This window comes from Arvicola amphibius, chromosome 12 (genome assembly GCF_903992535.2).
Source record: "Arvicola amphibius chromosome 12, mArvAmp1.2, whole genome shotgun sequence".
NCBI classification, from domain to species: domain Eukaryota; kingdom Metazoa; phylum Chordata; class Mammalia; order Rodentia; family Cricetidae; genus Arvicola; species Arvicola amphibius.
This window is the reverse complement of record NC_052058.2, coordinates 136,649,152-136,670,429: the sequence shown is the minus strand read 5'-3', so window position 1 is coordinate 136,670,429 and position 21,278 is coordinate 136,649,152. Positions and strand designations below refer to the sequence as shown.

Below are 21,278 nucleotides of genomic sequence, written 5' to 3'. Positions count from 1 at the left end.
TGGCAAGGGAGGAGGTAAAGGCAGAGCTGGGCTGGGAGAGAAGTAGGAGGAGAAAGTTAGGCTTGAGATAAGAAAAAAAGGAGATGACAGGGAGATACTAGGGGCAGCCAGGTAGCCAGCCAGGGCAGAAGTAAGAGAATAGAACATTAAAATGAAAGAAAGGTAAAAAGCTCTAAGGCAAAATGCATATGAATAGAAACAAGTTAAATTAAGTTTAAAAGAGCTAGTGAGACAAGCCTCAGCAAAGGGAGAGCATTCATAATCAATTATAAGTCTCTGTGTCCTCGTTTGGGAGTTGGTTCCCCCAAATAATTCCAACTACAGGCTTCTCTCCCTTCCCGTGTCCCCTTAATCTTCTCTCCTACTTGACAGCCTGCCTCAAATCTCAGTGGGTCTGGGGCCTGCTGGGTTCCCAGTGTCAGTGCCTGCCAGTACCAGCCATTGCTTGACTGCCAGGGTCCTCAGGGGCCTTGAGCTGCCAGAGGGGACTTGGTGGAGACTTGTGGCTCCAGACCTCCGAGGGCTCAGCACCCCACGAGGCAGGGACCTGGGGTCAAGTACAGATGCCCGAGCAGTTGAGTGGTCATGCAAGAGAACAGCTCAAACTTTTACCTGTCGGACATGGTCCTTGGCCTTCATTGTGAACGAACCTTACCAGCCCTGTTGGCTTCCAACCATAATTAGAGCCAGTGCTTCTAGCATTTAACAACCTTTCTTTTTATTGCTGCCATAGGAAGCGGTGGAGGAACTTGAAAATCTCCTGTCTCAGAAAATCTACTGTCCTGACAGCAGAGGGCGCTGGTGGGACCGCCTGGCTCTTAACTTGCACCAACACCTAAAGCGCCCGGAAGCGGTAAGCAGTCGGCAGCAACAGCATCCTGAGCCTGTTTGACTTGAAAGTGATCTTGTAATGGCAGGCCCTGGGGATGGAACTGAGAGCCTCACGGGTACCTAAATAAGCACCCTGTCCCCAGCTACCACAGCCTAGGAAAACACTTTCCTTTAGTTGACTTGTTTGTTTATTTACTGGTCAGGGGCAGTTTCATTAGGTCTGGCTGTCCTGGAACTCACCATGTAGACCAGGCTGGCTTGGCACACACAGAGATCTATTTGCAGCACCATGTCTGGTTTATTTTTATTTTAATTAAAATACAATTGCATCACTTCTTCCTTTCCTTTACCTCTCTTATTAATCTATGGTTCTCTGAAAATAAAGTATGATTTTTTATTACTGTTGATGTATTTCTATATAATACATGGAAAAGTTCTCTAGATAAAACAAAAATTTTCAAATATTTAATTTTTGTCAAAACATTAGAAACAAATGTGGCAATGAAATAAAAACTTAAGAAATGAAAAGAAATTCTAAATATAATTAGAAGATATTTTTTTCCTTTTGTTAGTATTCTTTGGGTGAATTCTTCCAACTCCACCCCCCCACCCCAAAATAGCAATAGCAGGAGGGCTGATTCTAGCACTAGCATGAGGTAGAAGCAGGAGCCGTCTATGTGCTCTGACCGGGAGGGGGCGGGGTTGACAGTGGGCTCCAGGAAGTCCAAGGAAGGAAAGGTGAAGCAAGTATGTCTCAGCTCTTACAGGTCCATAGTCCCTCCATCCCTGCATCCCCCATCCCCCACCCCCACGCTCCCATCCCTCATCCCCCACACTCCCATTCCCCCATCTCCCTCTTCCCCTTTCCCCTCTCCCTTTCTCTTCTCTCTCAGACCGATTTGATGGTCTGTGTCTGGAATTGGTGATTTTGTTAACTTATTGCCCCCTGCTTGTAGAACAAAAGGCTGATGGGAGACAGTCTCTTCCTTATCTCTCTTTGTCTCTCTCTGCTTCTGCAGGGCTTTTGGCTCCACCTTTGGAACAGGTCACCTTCTCTGGCCAACCCCAGGGATCTTGGGGACTTAAAATACATAGATTCTGTCACTGATGTGCCTGGGCAGGGTGGAGCCTTTGAGGCCACCGCCTCTGAGCCAGGCGAGTAACAGTGACTCTTTGTGTGACTGCCTGCGGTTTCCCTCCCTGACCGTCTCCTTTCCAGCCCTGTGTCTGAACTGAATGGAGGGGACTGTGCTCAGGGAGGGTTTGTTTTTCCAGTGGTACATTAAGTGAATCAGGGATAAAGGGGTGGAAAAAATGGCCCATGGAATGCAAAGGTATGATGTAGTATTTTTACTGCTTTTTACTAAAGCCATGCCTTGTTACCTCGGGTGCCCATGAAAAGGCCACCAGAAGCTGTCTTCTGTCCTGGAGGTGGGCATAGCGCCTCTTCTTCCTGCTGTGTGCTGAGGCTGAAAGAACAAGGCAGGGTGGTTGCAAGCCCAGAACCCAGGATGGGAGAGAGCACGCGTCTGTGCTACCTCTGCCTCTCATTGCAGTTATGGCCAAAGATGTCCCTGACTTCCCCAGTCCCTGCTTGTTCACACTTCTCGGACTGCTTGCCTGTGGTCAGAGGCAGACAGGTCCCCGGACTTAGTGTTCTTCGGTGCTACGTTCAAGTTTTTTTCTTTTTTAACTTTCTCCAGTAGCTCACTGCTATGCACCCAGCCCTTGTTATTCCGTCCCCTCAGCTTAGTCTTCTGTGTGTTATATCTGTCTACAGGACACAAGCCGCCGGTAGCCAGTGCCAGCCCCTGGGAAGAGATGGAGCTACACTGGCCATCCTTGCCCATGCCAGAGCCCTCTTGTCTGGTGTCTCCTTGAGACCCATTAGTTCCTCGAGGCCTGAGCTTCCACTCATTCTTTAGGTTTTTTTTTTTTTTTTTTTAAGTTTTTGTTCAAATTTTAAAATCCTAGTGTGTGTGTCCTGTTTAAGACCGGGTGTATGTGAGTGCCGCCGCATGCATGTGGAGGTCAGGGGACAACCTCAGGTAGTGGTCCTCAGCTTGCACCTTGTCCGAGACAGGGCATCCAGCTCTCCGCAGCATGCACCAGCCTGGCTGGCCTTGAGCTCCGGGGATTCTCCTGTTTCCCACCTTGGTGGAGGAACAGTCGCCGCTGTGCCCTGCTTCCCCTGGGTTCTGCGGATGCAAATTCCAGTCCTCATACTGTGCAGCAGGTGCTTGACCCAGGAGCCGTCTCTCCTGGCTCCTGCCGATGGATGCTGATAAGTCTGACTCTTTTTAACCTTCTCCCAGCAATCTGGTTGGCTACTCTCATAGTCCAGGCTCCTGCTTTGTTTGACTTGGTGCTTGCTTCCAAGTCCCATCTTTATTCCAGTGTGTCGTGACTTCCTTGGTTGTCATGGATGATGCTGTGGCATGCGTAGACCAACGTGTATTTCTCCCGCCTTTTTCTGTCTGTTGGGCTCAGAGACTACACTGTGTCTCTGTGTGAATATGGGCAGTCAGTATTTCCCAATCTGTTTCTATTTTTTCCTGTTTAATAAAAAGGGGGGGAGTGAATAGAAGCTCAGCAAAGAGTGAGTTTGGGGTGTTGGATGGGTTAAGAGGCCATTTTGACAACATGCTCTCTCTTATAGCTTGTGTAATTGTGATGTTTAGTGGATGATGCTGTTTAAAATGACACTAAAATTCTTAGATTTATTTTATATGTGTGAGTGTTTTGGCTGTATATATATATATATATATATATATATATATATATATATATGTACCATGTGAATACCTGATGCTCAGGGAGTTAACTGGAGTTAAGCATGGCTTTAAACCATCATGTGGGTGCTAGGAACCTAAACTAGCTGGGTTCTCTGCAAGAGCAGTGAGTGCGCTAACTATTCTCCAGCCTCTGAGGAGAGATCTTTAAATTCTCTCCGAATGATGACTGGGGACCTGGCACTCTGAGAAATCACCAGAACCTGTGTAATTTTATTTGAAATTGACTTTCCCTATTGTAATTTTTTAAAAGTTATTATTTTATGTGTATGGGTGTTTTGTCTGCATGTCTGTCTGTGCACTGCATGCATGCAGTGCCTGTGAGGGCCAGAAGGGGACATCAGATTCCCTGGAATTGGAATTACAGACAGTTGTGCCTCACCATGTAAATGCTGGCAATTGAAACTAGGTCCTCCAGGAAAACAGCCCCCCCCCCCCCGTGCCCTTATTGAGCCGGCTCTCCAGCTCTACCCCCACCACCCCCACTGTAATTTTGTTTATTTTAAATATTTTCCCACTGGGCGGACAAGGGTGATGCTCAGTTTTCGAGGTTAAAACCGTTGCTTTGTTACAGTGAAACTAAATGTGTACACAGGAAAACAAGTAGCACCGGACAAGAGGCTGCAGAGCCACCCAGCTCTGGGCCAGGTGTGGCCCACCCAGGGTGGACTGTCCTGCTCCCAGCTCCAGTCTCTCCTGCAGGGCTGGCCTGACAGTTGTCAGAATGGTGTACCACCTTGTTTCCGGAGAGAAGCCCCTTTTCTGGCTGGCCCCAGGACCCCAGCTTTTTCTTCCACCATGAGACCCATGGGGAAAAGTCAGTTTCTTGGCGCCAACTGTCTCAGTAGTCTGACAGAGGAAGGGAAGGGCACAAGTGTCTCCCTAGAATGCGTACGCTCCTTCCAGGTGGTTCTACTTTGGTCACGTGAATGATCAAATAGAATGATCAAATAACTTCGGTCAGGGTTATGGTTAAAGCCATCAGAGCGAGCTAAGGAGATAGCTTGCGTTTCTCCAAGCACTGTTTGCCCATTTGCTAAAATGGCATAATTAGTTATGAGGTTTCTCATCAGACTAAATCAACAGCTGCTGCCTTCAGGACTTTGGGGAGCCTGACATGTGACCTGTTAATTACTAGGCAATTAGGTGCATCAGCGAAGGCCTGGCAGATCCAGAAGTGAGGACAGGACACCGGCTGTCACTCTACCAGCGAGCTGTGCGCCTGCGAGAGTCTCCAAGCTGCAAAAAATACAAGCACCTCCTCAGCCAGCTGCCAGAAATTGCTGTCAAAGATGTTGAGCATGTAGGTGTCCTTTGGGTGAATTTTGCTTAGTTTTGGTTAAGTCCTGGACACGTCCCCAGTGCCCCTTTGGGTGTCCTCGATTTAAACATATTTATTAGATTCTTCTGAGTGGAGGCCCCTGGGAATCTGTTCAGTACATTCTTCCTCTCGAACGCAGAATGTCCTGGTTCTCATCTGGAGTGGTGATATCACCATTTCATCCATTTCATCACATGTAGCACGGTTAATAAAAATCCAGGGACAGATACTGGGGTTCAGCCTGAAGGTCAGGAAAGCAAAACAGCCAGCCACTGACTCTTGCTTCTACCTCAGTCCGAAATGGCGATCCTGCCTCCAGGAATCTCAGAATGAGACTGACTGAGAGCTGGCTCCTCCCGTTTTATACTCCTCTCTAGTGCTGGGATTAAAGGCGTGCACCACTACCGCCTGGTTTCTACGGCAAACTAGTGTGGCTACCAGGATTAAAGGTGTGTGTCACCACTGCCTGGTCTGTAAGGCTGATCAGTGTGGTGTTTACTCTCTGATCTTCAGGCAAGCTGTATTTATTAAAATGCAAATGAAATATCACTGCAATTATATGCTCTCCTCTCTGATACCTCTGGGCTACCCCATATGGCCACACCAGAGCTGGGTGACAGAACTGCTGAGTAAGAACTTGAGCCTCTGTCACCTTTGCCTGGTTCTCTGGGGGCCTTTTAGATGCTCGTCAAAGGCTGGCACAGTCCCATCCTTCTGAGCGTTCGGGGTGGGCCACATACCATTCATTCTGCTCTGCAGGAGCAGGCAGGTTTTCAGGGGTTTCCACTGAAGCAAGACTAATCAAGGTGTGTTTGGTTTTGTTTTTGAGACAAAGTCTCACTATGTAGCCTGGGCTGGCCTGGAACTCACTGTATAGACCAGGCTAACCTCAAACTCACAGAAACCCACCTGCTTCTGCCTCCTGATTGCTGGGACTAAAGGTATGCACCCCCATGCCCGACTTTGATGAATGCTTTTTGCCATCATTCTAGGTGACCATCACAGGCAGGCTGTGCCCTCAGCACGGAATGGGCAAGTCTGTCTTTGTCATCGAGACTGGAGACGCCACCAACCCCACCACAATCCTATGCTCTGTGGAGGAGCTGGCCCTGGACTACTACAGGCGAAGTGGCTTTGACCAGGGTAAGCCGAGCCGTGTTTCCTACGGCCCAGCGAGGCGGCCAGGCAGCAAGTGGAAAGAGTGTTGTAGGGTGCATTGGTAGTGGGTTGCTCTCCTCTCTGTAGAAGCCACAGCTGGCCAGAGGTGTGTGAAAAGCAATGCTGTTATTTGTTGTGGGTCGTCCCCCCCCCGCCCCCTTGCTCTCAGCTGGCTCTGAGGACGGAGCTCCGGTAGGGTGGTTGGAGTAAGGAGGCTGTTTCTGCTACCAGAGGATGGGAGTGGGTAGAAATGATGAGAAAGAACAAAGGATTGCCCTGAAAGAGACTGTCTGGCAGTGACACTGTCCTTGAGGTCCGGGGCCAGTGAAGACGGTTGAGGTTAGTAGACACACAGTGAGGGCACAGGTGTGAGGAGCCGGAAAGATGTACCCAGAGGCCATGAGGAAGAGCACCGATTTTGAGTTCCTTTTAAAATAAGCTGCACACCAGACCTGAGGGAGGACCTGTGTCACACTGGGACCTTGTTCCATCTTCACTTTCAGAGACTGGGGCTCTTCACTCCCCTGGCTCCCCTCTTTTGGAAGAGAGACCTCCAAGTGAATCTATGGCACCATTAATGGAGGCGAAGTCAGGGAGAGAACATAGCACTGCTTCTCACTGAGCCCCTCTTCTCTGCAGCCCTGCAGATGCTCCCATTCCCTTTTTCCTGGTGGTGGAGGGCGGTGTGCGTGCACTTGTCGGAGGTGTGGTCCAGTAGAGGGCAGGCAATCCTCGAGCATCTGTGAGCCTTCCTACCTCGAGCTGCCGATCCAATAGTTCTATCTCTAAACTAGAAATTCAGTGGGACCAAGGGTCCAGGTTGCCGCAGCTGTTTGGAATTTTGTGGGTTTCATTCGTAGACCACCTTCTGAAATGCTTACAGCCTACAGGAAAGGAATTCTAGCTTCTCAGAACACAGGTCTCAGAGCTGGGAGCCTAGTGGTCTCGGCAGCCCTGCAGGGTAGGAAGCGGATGCTGAAGGGCCATGCTGGTCTGCTCACTGGATGCAAATGTCCAGTGGGAAACTGTGGTAGCGTGTTAATCAACACAGAATTGAGATTTCATAAATGTAACGGCCACGGCAGAAGCTGCACACCTACCACAACAGCCTGGACCCTGAGTCCTGTGGCTGCACTTCCTCTCAGTCTCTCATCCTCCTGCCTCGTCACTGGAGAGTGAGGCCACCTGACCTGTGGTTGCCCTTCCACCTATCCTGCTATGCTACCCTTAGGGTACTGGCGTATTTCAGGATGCGACACATACCAAAGGGTAGGTCTGCCCCTGGAGGGGTGGCACTTCGCCCTAGTGAACGAACGTGTTTATGTGCCCAGCGGGGTGAGTGGAGGGTGTTTACATTTGACTGATAAGTTCTATATTTGGGAGCTGAGAATGGCTGTTTGAGAAAAACACATGTATGAGTGTAAAACATGCTGGTTGCCCCTCTGAGTTCCTGACTTGGTTATTCCAGGGCCTTCTGCAGTGGGAAGTCAGGTGGTTGAGGGGTCTGTGTATAGGAGGCTCTAGCAGGGCCCACTGACAACCATGGTGCCTCCCAGCAGTGGGATGGTTAGTAAGCGAGACCACACGTGTCATGGTGGGACCCACATGGGCACAGGGCCGAGTGTTTGTGCAGTCCCTGAATGGCAGCTGCTCTGGCAGTTCTCTTGCCAGGGAATCATGTAATGGAAGTAGAGTAATTAGGTAATTTTATATATTATACATCCAAAGATTTTATCCCTAACATCACTGCCAACATTTTTTTTCTTTTAAATCTACCATGCTGCTTTTAAAACTTAGTTTTTAAAACTGATTTATAAAAATTGCACATTCTCCATACATACATACAGTGTAGAATACTGAAATAAACATATCTACCAACTCAAGTGTTTACCATTTCTTTATGGCAGAAACATTCTGAGTTGTTTTTCTCCTGTGTAAAAATATTTAGGATTCAGTTTCCTACTTTTTCCCTAGAGACATGTAGACGGACGTTGCTCTTTCGTTTCCCAGCTTCCCAGACCTGAATAATCACACAGAAACTGTATTAATTACAACACTCTTCGGTCAATGGCTCAGGCATATTCCTAGCTACCTCTTATATCTTAAATTAACCCATTTCTATTAATCTATGTATGGCCATGAGGCTGTGACTTACCGGTAATGTTCTGGCACCTTCTAGTTTTTCTAAAAGTCTTGCCCTGTAGCGGGGAAAGCATCATTGGCTAATTTCTTTGTCAGTGGGCAGTTCCTTGAGTATATTTGCCAACACCAGCTTCTCTCCCCGTTTTAGTCTTCCTTCACAGTGAGTCTCAGTGAGTGTCCTGTGAGTAATGCGTTACCTACAGCTCAAAGAAAAGTGGAGGCCTGAGCACCTTCCTTCTAGTTGAAAAAGATCAAATGTCCATCCCAGAGCACTTTGTGAGATGTAATAAGTAGACAGCACTAGTCGATCCCAGAGAAAGAATTCCACAGCAAGCTCCATGCCTGGTGTCAGACAAGGAACAAGGTGGGCCAGTTAGCCTGGACGATCCCCAGGGCTTGCTCTATCTTCTTTTCTTTCTTTGAGACATGCTGCCCTTGTGTATCTCTGGCTGGCCTAGAACTCACTATGTAGATCAGACTGAATGATAGGATGAAAGGCATGTGTCCCCGCACCTGGCTATTTTTCTTTTTATGAAATAGTTTGTCAGGGACGATACTGACCCCAGTGCTGTGTGAAGGTGGACACGTGTCTGCTGGCCCCACAAACCTGCTCATCCTCTTCCATCTTCCTCCTCTCCCCCTGAATCGCAGCAGATCCCACACGTTCACTCATGGCCCTTGCTGTGTGACTGTCACGGCCCTCTCCTGGAGATACCCAAGTCCTGTCCCCGTGTTCAGGTAGACGTCTCCTGGTGCCCATTAGGGTTGCTATGAGAAATGGCTCCAGTCCCATGAGGTGGTGGTGTATGGGTCTTGGTGAGCTGGGCTGTGCAGACAGGGTTTATGGCATGGGGTTTCTTCCTGCTGAGAGTTGGCATGACCCTCCTCATCTCTCCTGCTCGCAGGGAGGGGCCGACATGACCCTCCTCATCTCTCCTGCTCGTAGGGAGGGGCCGACATGACCCTCCTCATCTCTCCTGCTCGCAGGGAGGGGTCGACATGACCCTCCTCATTTCTCCTGCTCTAGGAAAGAAGTGCTGAGGCCTGGACAGTGCAGCAAGCCCGAAAGGCTTAGAAATCAAAGAACAGGATGGAAATTCCAGGCTCTAGATGACGTCACAGGAGACATGTAAACTGCCCCATTTAGTGGCTGGAGGAAGGTCAGTTATGAATGAAACACAGAAAAATCCAGGAGCCTGAGAAGCAGTAGACAACTCTTTTTCCAGAACCTTAAGTATTTCTGTATAAGATGTTTTAAATTTACATTACATCCTCATCTATTAGAAGATTGATGTGGCCACGGTGAGCCAATTTACTACCAGGCTTCATTCTAGAGGGGATTTGTGTAGAGGCCATTTCAAACCCTCCAGGGTAAGCTATATTTCTGAATAACACAGGAAGATTATACCAAAAATGACCGCAGTGAGAACTGAGAGCAAAGCCAAGGTCGGGAATGATTCTGACCTCCGTGTCAGTTACCGAGTGATATTCACCCGGGGACAGGGACCTGGAAGTTAGGCCCAGCATTCTTCCCAGCAGGGCAGAGTCTGGATCCCGGTAGCTGGAGGACTCGCTTCAGCCAGGTGGAGCAAGCTGTGTTCACTCTGTCCTTTTGTATCACTGGAAACAGGCCAGAGGGCCAGGAGCCAGAACTGAGAGGGAACAGGAACAGCCCAGCACAGCTCTGGAGCTCAGAGTAGAGGAGCACGGCCACTGGATGCAGCCACCACCTCCCTCCCCCGCCCCCCCCCCCTGCAGCCGCTGAGCAGGAAGCCAGGCTCCAGAACACCTCACCCATGCCGTCATCTCCTCCGAGCTCTCTGTGAGCTTTATTGCCAGTGTGAACATGACAGGAAGGGGGAGAGATGGCCACCTAGCTGCCCTCCTTGGTTGGGGTGTGTAGCTGTGCAGACACCCGGTTTGGAGAGAGGAGCTGGGTGAGTCAGGACTCAGAGAGACAGGTCTGGAGTCTATGCCAAGACATTCATCGCTCTCCAGACCCTGTGCTGACTTGCAGTGACCCTAGGACCCAGCCATTCCCTGAGGTTGTCTCCCTCCCAGTGAGTGTGTATTCAGCACGAGGTCAGCATTGTAACTCGGTGGTCTTTCCAGCTGGCAGTTTCTGAGAATCTTGCATATCAGGAACACCGAGTTAACCTCATCAGGCCAAAGTGGCTTAACGAATGAGTCGCCCAAGTGAATGGAAAGAAAACCAGGGGAGTCTGAGGTTGCCCGCTGCCCCAAATGCCTGGCCTCCTATTGTCAGTCCTGTTGGGAAAACGGTTCTTGGAGATTGCCAAGGCCCTGAGCCAGAGCCAACTTGTGAATTTTGCACCCAGCCTAGTTTGCCCACTACTTTAGAACTTCAGCAGAGGGAGGGAACCTGCTTTGTTAAGGAAAGTCTGCCCCTCTGGCTGTCCGCCAACATTGAGAGCCACTGCTTTGTGACTTTCCAGTCTTGTGAAGTTTTCTCCTTCAATGAAGCTTCTGTATGCAAGGAGGGAGTATAGTGTGAAGAATGAATTAGAAATAGCACAAAAATAGCATGTTCTTCAGAATCAACCATAGCATGAAAACAGCATGTTCTTCAGAATCAACCCTAGCATGAAAATAACATGTTCTTCAGAATCAACCATAGCATGAAATGGCATGTTCTTCAGAATCAACCATAGCATGAAAACAGCATGTTCTTCAGAATCAACCCTAACATGAAAATAACATGTTCTTCATAATCAACCATAGCATGAAATGGCATGTTCTTCAGAATCAACCATAGCATGAAAACAGCATGTTCTTCAGAATCAACCCTAGCATGAAATGGCATGTTCTTCAGAATCAACCATGTTTCAATTATTTTCCTAAAAAAAGAATTCACATTAGGACATCATGATAGGCCTTTTTTGTTTTGTTTTTTTGAGACTGGTTTCTTTGTGTAGCCCTGGCTGTCCTGGAACTCACCATGTAGACCTGGCTGACCTCAAACTCAGAGATCCGCCTGCCTCTGCCTCCCAAGTGCTGGGAGTAAAGGTGTGTGCCACCATGCCCAGCCATCATGATATTCTTGAACAAGCAGATAAAACGAGTCTTCTTCCTCCTTGTGTGACATTGTTGTAGGGATTCATGGGGAAGGATCCACCTTCAGCACCCTGTGTGGCCTCCTGCTATGGGATATCATCTTCATGGACGGGATTCCAGATGTCTTCAGAAATGCCTATCAGGTAACCCGCTAACACCACCCGTGCCGCCGGGGCCTCTCCTGTCCATGCATACATGCCTGTGCTTCACACCCACCCTGGCACCAGGGTCTGAAGCCGGCAGCAACCTGGCTTTGTGGTGACTTTGGGATCTATCCACAAGGGCGCAAACTGCATGGGAAAGGACCTTTTATTTTGAAAGAGGAACTAGTAGCTTTTAACTCCAAGCTGAGTGTCCCTTCAACATTATGTTTTGAACTTTCAGTACCCAGCACCCTCAGCCGAGTGCCTGTTCTGGCAGCACCCAGCCAATGGCTCACACAATCCACTCACACTAGCTGGAGCTCTACCAGTTCAATTTAAATGATCACTAAAAGCCCAGGATATGAATTTACAAGATTACATGTATCTGATATTTTCACTCATTTCTTCTGAAGAAAAATCTGTGCCAGCCAGTTGGCTAACTTCCAGATCCGTGGGACTTGAGCGTCCCTGTCTGAGCGTCCTTCCCAGGCACGTTAGGAAGGTTTCTTTTCTCTTCCACACAGGCATCCCCACTGGATTTGTGCACGGACAGCTTCTTCTCGAGCAGGAAGCAGGCCCTGGAAGCCAGGCTGCAGCTGATCCACAGCGCCCCTGCTGCAAGCCTGCGGGCCTTGGTGACAGAGGCATGGCAGGCCCAGCAAGGCAGAGTGGCTGCCCTGGTCAGCTGGGACCGCTTCACTTCCCTTCAGCAAGCTCAGGTAATACTCTGCCTGCAGTCTGGTCAGTCAGTCTTCCGCAGTACTGGCTGTATTTTGGCAATTTGTATCAAAATGTACAGAGATATGTGTGTGTGTGTGTGTGTGTGTGTGTGTGTGTGTGTGTGTGTGTGTGGTGATACTCAGTCCCCCAAGCCCAGAGGCCACTGTCAGTGATAGGCATGTGGGGACATTCAGAAACCCCCAGGTTGATGCCTTTCCCACGTCCTTTGTGACTTGTGGCCTAAGCAGGGAAGAGGGCAACCTCTGCGCCCTGTAGCTGCTGACCTCTGTAAGGAGAGAGGACTCCTCCCTCTCCATCAGATGTGCACAGGATGTCCACACCAGGCCGAGATTGGTAACTGACCTCGGGGAGCTCTCTGCCAGAGCTTATCTGGGGTTTTGCCAGCCATTCTGGAGGCTGGTCCGAGCGGCAGAGCCACCTCTGATGTTCCTGGGGCCCGTGTTCGTTGAATTGTACTGGTGTACTCTGATGGCCACTCAGGCCCATTTTGGGGTCTCGGTCCTGAAGGTGGGTAACTCTCCTTTTGTGTTTAGGATCTTGTCTCCTGCCTTGGGGGTCCTGTTCTCAGTGGTGTGTGCAGGCGTCTGGCTGCTGACTTCCGGCACTGCCGAGGAGGCCTCCCTGACTTGGTGGTGTGGAATTCTCAGAGCCATCACTACAAGGTCAGTAGAGAAGGCCGTGTGTGATTTTATCAGTGACTGTGTCAGAGTCCATGTGCTAGGCATTTTCTTCATGGCTGTTGGAAGGACTAAACTCCATTCCTGGTCACTAGGCTGGAGGTGGGGCTTCTCAGAGACTCCTAAGGACCTGGGGCACAATGAGACAGGCAGGCCATGCCGCCCCACCATGGGGGTGACAGTCCACTAGTACCTGCATCCTGTTTCTAGAACAAGTCACCAGCTGCAGGGCACTGAGAGGCAGGCTTCACACAGTGTGGGACCCAGGACCCAGGAGTCCACAACAAACCACATTCCCTGGGCCTGTTCCTGCCTGTTGCCATCGCTGGTTGGTTTTGTCTTGTACACACCACACGCTGCACTGTCTGTCCTGTACTTGCCCCTTCCCCTTCTTCCCCTTCTTCCCCTTCTCTCCTTCTCTTCTCTCCCCCTTTTCCTGACTCAGATTTCGTTCTAGTCTGTGATTTGTCTTTTTATTTCCGTAGTGTCTTTTGATGATCAGAAATTTTAAATTCAGATCAAATTGAGGTGTTCTTTAATGGACTGTCCCTTTGGTATCAGCTCTCAGAACTACTTCTATGACCTGAAGCCATAGAGAGGTTCTCTTGTGTTCTGCTCCAGAGGCTCTGTTTACATTTCATTTTTATTGTGTGATCTCTTTAGATACTTTTCTGTCTGCTGTGGGATTGAAATAACTTCTGCTGGGGAGCAGATGACTGTTGAGTTCCATTTGTGCTGTCTCTGATGAGAGTATTTTCGTTTATTATGTATAGAACTCCAAGCCTATTGGTAAAGGACTGAATTTAATTCTTCGATCTTGGCTTCTGTTTCTCCCTGAGTTTGTGTCCTTGAAAGGTTACCTGACTTCTTGGCTTCTTTAGAACAGAAATGTTTGCCCACTGTGTAGGTTTAGGCACAGTCTCCATGAACACCAACAAATTATCCACACTGGCTATTTTTTCTGCTATCGGCAGAATCTAGCACCATTATCTTGAAAGAATGGCCTTCGCCTTGCCCAAGTCCGCTCCTTACTCTCATTTGTATGAGCTTCCGGGTCAGAGGTGAGCTGCCTCTGGCTGGCGAGCCTGGCTTAGGAGATGAGGCTTGCTTCCAGGAGTCCTAGAGGAGCAAGCAGCCGGTTCCCTGTGGTACCCAGAATAAGATGGGTATTCTATATCCTGAATCTTCCTGGAGCACGCAGTGCCCATCAGTTGCACTGCTGCCTCACACAGCCTAGAGACCCATATCCCTACCCCATTCCAGGCACTAGGATAGTGAGTGTGTACCACCATGCCATACTTTCTTAGTGAGCTCTGGGGATCAAAATCATATTGTCATGTTTGGACCTCAGCACTCAGGAGGAAGCAGACTGCTCTCTGGATTTAAAGCTAGCCTTAAATTTTGAGTTCTAGAGCAGCTAAGCCTATATAGAGAAACCCTGTTTCAAACCCCCCCCCCTCCAAGGAAACAGACACGTGCTGCGAACGTGTATACACACATTTCCTGCACGTCACTGGATTGTTTTGATTGCTGTCTCCTAACTTAGCGGTGAACAATAGTGACCCAGCTCCTGCCTTCCTGCACCTGATACATAATAAACACTTCAGGGACCAGCGAGATGGCTAAAGGCACTTGCCGCCAAGCCTGACAACGTGAGTTAAGTCCCCAGACCAACTCCTGCAAGTTGTCCTCTGACAATACCTCCTCTCTCAATCTTAAAAACATGAGAAAAAGGAACAGCTTGGCCTTACAGTAAACACTTGAAGTGCCTGGGAAGATCCTCCTGAGAGGTAGAGCTCTGTGGAGTGAGCATAGGCAGACCTGTGAGACCTAGGGAACCACACATGTGATGAACACATAGGTGTGTCCTAAGCAAATGCCATGTGAGGTCCTGGGCTGGGGTGAGATGGGTGTGAATGAAGCCTCTGGGATGATTGGCAGAGACTAGATCCTACTTTTCTACATCACAATATGAAGCTTTGGTTCAAGTGCAAACCTAAAAGATTGAGGGGTTAAAATAGGGACCAGCAACCCAGTGCACTCTTTAAAACCGTTTCTGTTGCTACTGCCTAAGTTAACCGATTCTCCAGAACTGTGTAGTTCTCATAGAACAATTTCTCCCGGCTCCCCCAGCTGCGTTATCTTTTTTGTTGTAAGTCTGGACAGTGGTGTAGACCGACCCATCTACATAGGTGGCAGTTTAAGTGACTGCAGCTCGTTTCGGTCCCTCTCCATTTCAGTAAGATGTTGGTAAGTTTGGAAACTTCTCTTCCAGCTGGTGGAGGTTAAAGGCCCCAGTGATCGGCTTTCGTGTAAGCAGATGATCTGGCTGGATGAACTACAGAAGCTGGGGGCAGAAGTGGAAGTCTGCCACGTGGTTGCAGTCGGTGCTAAGAGCAAAGGTCTTGGCTGAAGGATGTCGCAGTGGGGATATCTGGCCATCCACTGGGACAAGATCTTCAAGAGGATAAAGCTGTTGGCGCTATTTCCACTTTGATCTGACACTGAGATCAGAATGTACAATGAGATCCTTGTATAGTATCTCTATGTCACAGAGCTTGCTGTCCGCTGGGAAATACTGCATCCACAGTGGGTGGACTGCAGGAGCTGCAAGTTTCCGTATTACTAGGCTAAAAAAAGTCAGAGAAAAAATGAACATGATGAACCTTTGAGTGTTTTTTTTTTTTTTTTTAACACAAGTATTATTTCTCCACTAAATACACTGGAAATGGAGATTCCTGAATGTGGGTATACCCAAGAAGGGCAGAAACCATAGAAATTCTGATTTCCTTAGGGCAGGAAAAACAACCAGAAATAAATTCTTTATTTCGAAGAGGAGGAATCCGGAGAATTTCAGTTGTGGTGTCATGATGCGTGTCAAGCTTCAAACTTTTGGATTATGTGTGAGAAAAAATGTGTGTAAGATGTTAGAGAAAACAGTGCTCTCCTCGATTACTCCCACTTTGTCAAAAGTTGGTCTAGAGCCTCATTCCACTCCCACAGTTGACTACAAGATGGATCACATCATCAAGGCAACAGACATACCCGATGTGGGTGTCCTTCTATATGTTGAGAATAAGTGTTGCTTTTATTGGTTGATGAATAAAGCTCTTTTGGTCTATGTCAGGGCAGAATATAGCTAGGCGGGAAAGCCAAACTGAATCCAGGGAGAAAGAAGGGAGACACCAGCAGCCACTAGAGGAGTAAGATGCCAGGTCATTACCAGTAAGCCATGGGGCACATGGTGATACACAGATTATTAGAAATAGGTTGGTTTATATGTAAGAGCTAGCCAGTAAGAAGCCTGAGCCATCAGCCAAAGAATTAATTACCATAAGCCTCTGAGTGTTTATTTGGGAGCGGTGGGCGGGAGAGAAACCTCCAGTTACACATAACCCACTCCTGAAAAGGAGGTTGGCTGTCTACTGCCTCTTCCTCGTGCTTTACCGTGCTGAGCCCCAACACTGACAGCGAGACCCATGCTCTGCTGCCTATTTGCCAAAGGACTGCTTGCCAATTCATTCATTTATTCATGAACTGACTGGCTACTGCATGCTAGGTATAGTAGTTTAAAAGCCAGAAAGGTAATATCATATGAGTCCGACTCCTGTGGTCACTAAGCAGTCTGGGGAAGGAGGAAAGTACGGAAAGAACCACTCACAATACAGTAGATGGAACTGTTACTAGAGAGAGAATGGAGAAGACCAGGCAGAGAGGGCTTTGTTTAGACAGCAAAAATGTTCCTGCTATTCAAAGCGCATTATAAAAGCTGGGAATGGTGACTCACACTTGTAATCTCAGCACTTGAGAGGCCAAGGCAGGAGGATTACCTTGAATTTAAGGTTAGACCAGGCTACAAAATGAGCCTGTCTCAAAAAAAAAAAAAAAAATCCAATTTGGTAGAGTACAGGTTTTTAAAGTATGACCTTATGAATATCTTGGTTTCTATTGCTGTGAAGAGACACCATGAGCATGACACTCTAATAAAGGAGAGCATTTAATTGGGCTGGCTTACAGATTCAGAGTCCATCATCATCACGGTGGGACCTGGTGGCGTGCAGGCAGACATGGTGCTGGAGGACAGTTCTACATCTTGGTCCACTGGGAGCGAAAGGACTCTTGAGTTTCACACTGGGCATAGCTAGAACACAGAAGACCTCAAAGGCCACCTCCACAGTGACACACTTCCTCCATCAAGGCCACACCTCCTAATAGTGCCACTCCTTATCGGCCAAGCACATAAATTTATGGGGCCATACTTATTCGAACCATCACAATGAGTCTCTGAATTTCCTGAGTATCTGCTGTTAAGTCCCTCTTTTCATTTCTGATTTTGTTAATTTGGATATGCTTTCTCGGCCTTTTAGTTTGGGTAAAGGTTTGCCTATCTTGTTGATTTTTTTTTTTGCAAAGAACCAAGTTTCACTGATTATTTGTATTGTTCTCTATTTTGTTGATTTCAGCCCCCAGTTTGATGATTTCATGCCATCTACTCCTCTTGGATGTCTGCTTCTAATTTTACTTTAGAGCTTTCAGGTGTGCTGATAAATTACTTGTATGAGATCTCTCCAATTTTTTGTGTAGGTACTTAGTGCTATGAACTTGCCTCTTAGAATTGACTTCATTTTGTCCCATAAATTTGGGTATTTTGTGTATTCATTTTCATTTCATTCTAGAAAGCCTTTCTTAATTTCTGTCTTGACCCATTTTTCATTCAGTAGTGAGGTGTTTACTTTCCATCAGTTTGTAAGCTTTTTTTTTTAAAAAAAAGATTATGTTATTTAGGGTTCTTTCTGCATGTATGCCTGCAAACCAGAAGAGGGCACCAGATCTCATTAATAGATGGTCATGAGCCACCATGTGGTTGCTGGGAATTGAACACAGGCCCTCTGGGGAGCAGCCAGTGCTTTTAATCACTGAGCCATCTCTCTAGCCCGAGTTTGTAAACTTTTTGTTGATAACCAGCTAAAATCTGTGGTGGTCAGATAGGATGCAGGGTGTTATTTCAATTTTCTTTTATTTATTGAGATTTGCTTTATGTTCAAGTATATGGTCAATTTTGGAGAAAGTTCTATGAGTGCTGAGAAGGTATATCCTGTTTTGGGTGAAATGTTTTGTAAATATGTTAGTTCCATTTGGTTTATAACATCTCCTGCCTCCACCATTTCTCTGTTCAGTTTTTGTCTGGATGATCTGTTTATTGGCAAGAGTGAGGTACTGAAATCTTCCACTATCAATGTGTGAGATCAGTATATGATTTAAGCTATAGTAGTATTTCTTTTATGAACTTGGGTGCTGTTGTGTTTGGTACATAGATGTTAAGGATTGCAATGTCCTCTTGGTAGGTATTTCCTCTGACGACTACTCCCTATTTCTTCTGATTAGTTTTAAAAGCTATTTTGTCAGAGAGTAAAATGGCTATGCTAGTTTGCTTCTTAGGTCTATGTGCTTGGAATGTCTTTTTCCATCCTTTTACCCTGGGATGATATCTGTCCTTGATATTAAGTTGTTGCTTGGATGCAACAGAAGGATGGGTCCTGTTTTTGCTTCCATCATCAGACTTCTTAGTGATATTGAGAGATATCAGTGAGCAATGTTTGCTGATTCCTGTTATTTTGTTGGTGTTGTGTGATGTGTGTGTAACCTCTTTTGATTTTATGGTATGGGATTATTTATTCCTTGTATTTTCCTGGGTGTAGTTAAACTCTTTATATTGGACTTTTTCCTTCTAGGACTTTGTAGGACTGAATTTGTAGACAGATATTTCTTAAATTTGGTTTTATCATGGAATGTCTTATTTTATCCATCTATTGTGACTGAAAGTTTTGCTGGGTATAATAGTCGGGGTTGTCATCTGTGGTCTATTATTAAGAGTTTGTAGAATATCTGTCTGGGATCTCCTGGCTTCTAGAATCAGGTGTTATTCTAATAGGTCTGACATTACATGTTACTTGATCTTTTTCCCTTTTGGCTTTTAATATTCTTTTTTTTTTTTGTTCTGTGCATTTAGTGTTTTGATTATTGTGTGCCAAGGAGAATTTTCTAGTCCAGTCTATTTGGTGTTCTGTATTCTTCTTGTACCCTGATAGTCATCTCCTTTATTAGGTTGGGAAAACTTTCTTACGATTTTATCAAAAATATTTTCTGTGTCTTTGACCTGTTTCTTCCCCTTCCTCTATTCCTAGATTTGAAATCTATTCATAGACTTGGTCTTTTCCTAGTGTCCCAGATTTCCTCGGTATTTTGTACCAGGATGTTTTTCAGACTTAACACTTTCTTTGACCAAGGTATCCATTCCTTTTATGATGGTTTCAATGCCTTAGAGTCTCTTCCATCCCTTGTCTTCTGTTGGTGAGGTTTCTCTGAGGTTCCTGTTTGAGTTCTTGAATTTTTCATTTCCAGATTTCCCTCAGTTTGGGTTTTCTTTATTAATTCTATTTTCATGTTTATGTATTGAATGGTTTTGTTTATTTCCTTACATTGTTTGTGTTTTCATAGATTTCTTTAAGGGACTTATTCCTCTTTAAGAACCTCTATCATATTCATAAAGCCTGTTTTAAGGTCTTTATCTTGTTATTCAGCTATGTTAAAATTCTCAGGTAGGGTTTCTGGGCTCTAGAAAAGACATACTGTCCTGGCTATTGCTGTGTTTTTACGCTGTTGTCTAGGCAGCTGAGTTTGCGATGACTGTAAATCTAGGTGTTGATATCTGGTCTTGTCTTTGTTGAGTGGGTGTTTTGTCCCTTGGTTTCTGTTACCCTCTGTGTTTCTCAGGATAGTGTGGTGACTATGTGCTTCCTGGTAGGGACTTCTGTGATTCAGTTAGGTGTGGCCACTGGGAGTTCCAGTTAAAATATGTTTCTAGGTATTGGGAGCTGAAATTTAGGAATGGGGATAGGCTGGGGGGGTAGTTAAGGGGTAACAGGAGAAGAAAGGGTGTTCCACCAAGTTCAGTTTAGTCCCCTGGGAATAGGGACAGAGAGTGAGGAAAGGCCATAACAGGTAGTTTCCTACAGGGCTGGGGATGAGACTGGGGGATTGGATTTGGAGGAGAGGATGGAGAGTGAAGATCTGAAGCTCGCTTACCTGCTTCGCTGGCCTACTTGCTTCTCTAGCAGACTTGGCAGGGAGGTTCCCAGGGAATGGCTGCTGAATTTGGTGGCTGGGATAACAGGATGATTAGGAAGGTTGGAGATCTGTGTGGTTGGCTGGAGATGGGGACAGAGGAGGGAGATCCACAGTGGGTGGTTAGCAGACTTAGGGCTGACACAGGGGTGTTGGATTTAGAGGACAGAACAGAGAGGTGAAAATCTGCAGTTAGGCCATCTGGTTCCCTGACCAGAGTAGCCTCTGGGTTCCCGGGGAGTGTCTGCTCTTGTTTGGGGCTGAGACAATGGGATGAGTAGGGGGAGGAAGGTTAGAAGAGAAGGTCTAGGTAATCCATTGGAGATGGAGACAGAAAGGAAGAGGAGTCTACAGTGGGTGATCTATTACTGAGCTAGAGGTGAGACAGGGGTTAGATCTGGAGGAGCTGAGAAAGAAGTGAAGATCTGCAGTCAGGCTACCTGCTTCCCTGGCTGGAATGGCCTTTGGAAAACTCTTTGCTAATAAAACATGATTATAAAATAAAGCCATGCCACTAACTTCTTGTATCTCTGAAGCACCTGAGGCTAGATTAGCAAAGGCAAGACCAATGCCATCACATTTGTACCTCCTTTTTAGGAACACCCCCCATTGGCTAGATCAGGCTAATTTTATACACTGTCACTATAACAGGGCTGCTCACTATCCACTGCTTGAAAGAGTCTTAGGTTGGAGAAGGGGCCGAGAAGGAGGTGACTTGATGCTATAGCAGGGTCAGGTCTCATTGTGGGGTCCCAGTCTCCAGGGACTCAAGGAAACAGAATTCCCCAGTATTAAAACTGCTAGGGAAGTTCATTGCTACTCAGGTGGCCTAACTACAGCCAGTTCTGAATTGATGTGAAAGTTGTTTCTCCGTCCTATCTTAGAGGGTATTCAAAACAGATGAAGGATACACAGTACAGGCGGGAGCCGAAGCCTCCCGCCATCAGTGGCTACGGTCGCATGGACTGTTTCATACCAGGTCACTACTACAAACAGTTTCCGTGGAGATTTTATTTAGCAGTCAGAATTCCCTTTACATCCTTTCTGCTGAGCGGTGTGCAGCCAGCCTGCTCGCCCTCTTCAGCCCACAGCTGCACAACGGGTTTAGTTTTGTCGCAATACCAAGGTTTGTGCTTGAGGTTATTGCTACAGCGAGAAGATCTTGTTGAAAAGCGTGTTGAGCAGTTTCCATCTTTGTCTGTCAGTACAAATTAATGTCCTTTCCTTAAATAGAGTTGGGCATTTTTGGTTTTAGAATTGGTTCCCATCGTAA

At 47.0% G+C, this 21,278-nt stretch overlaps 1 protein-coding gene across 1 annotated transcript in view; it reads left to right on the top strand.

Moving 5' to 3' along the window:
- Positions 1-15,552, top strand: part of Fan1 (FANCD2 and FANCI associated nuclease 1) — a 30,603-nt gene extending 15,051 nt beyond the window's left edge. The window contains exons 8-14 of the mRNA XM_038313690.2: positions 734-853; positions 4,762-4,926; positions 5,937-6,087; positions 11,359-11,462; positions 11,987-12,181; positions 12,737-12,865; positions 15,156-15,552. Of these exons, the coding sequence (XP_038169618.1) occupies positions 734-853; positions 4,762-4,926; positions 5,937-6,087; positions 11,359-11,462; positions 11,987-12,181; positions 12,737-12,865; positions 15,156-15,293 (1,002 nt within the window). The 3' untranslated portion in view covers positions 15,294-15,552. The remainder of the gene's footprint in view (positions 1-733; positions 854-4,761; positions 4,927-5,936; positions 6,088-11,358; positions 11,463-11,986; positions 12,182-12,736; positions 12,866-15,155) is intronic.
- The last annotated feature ends 5,726 nt before the right edge of the window (positions 15,553-21,278 follow it).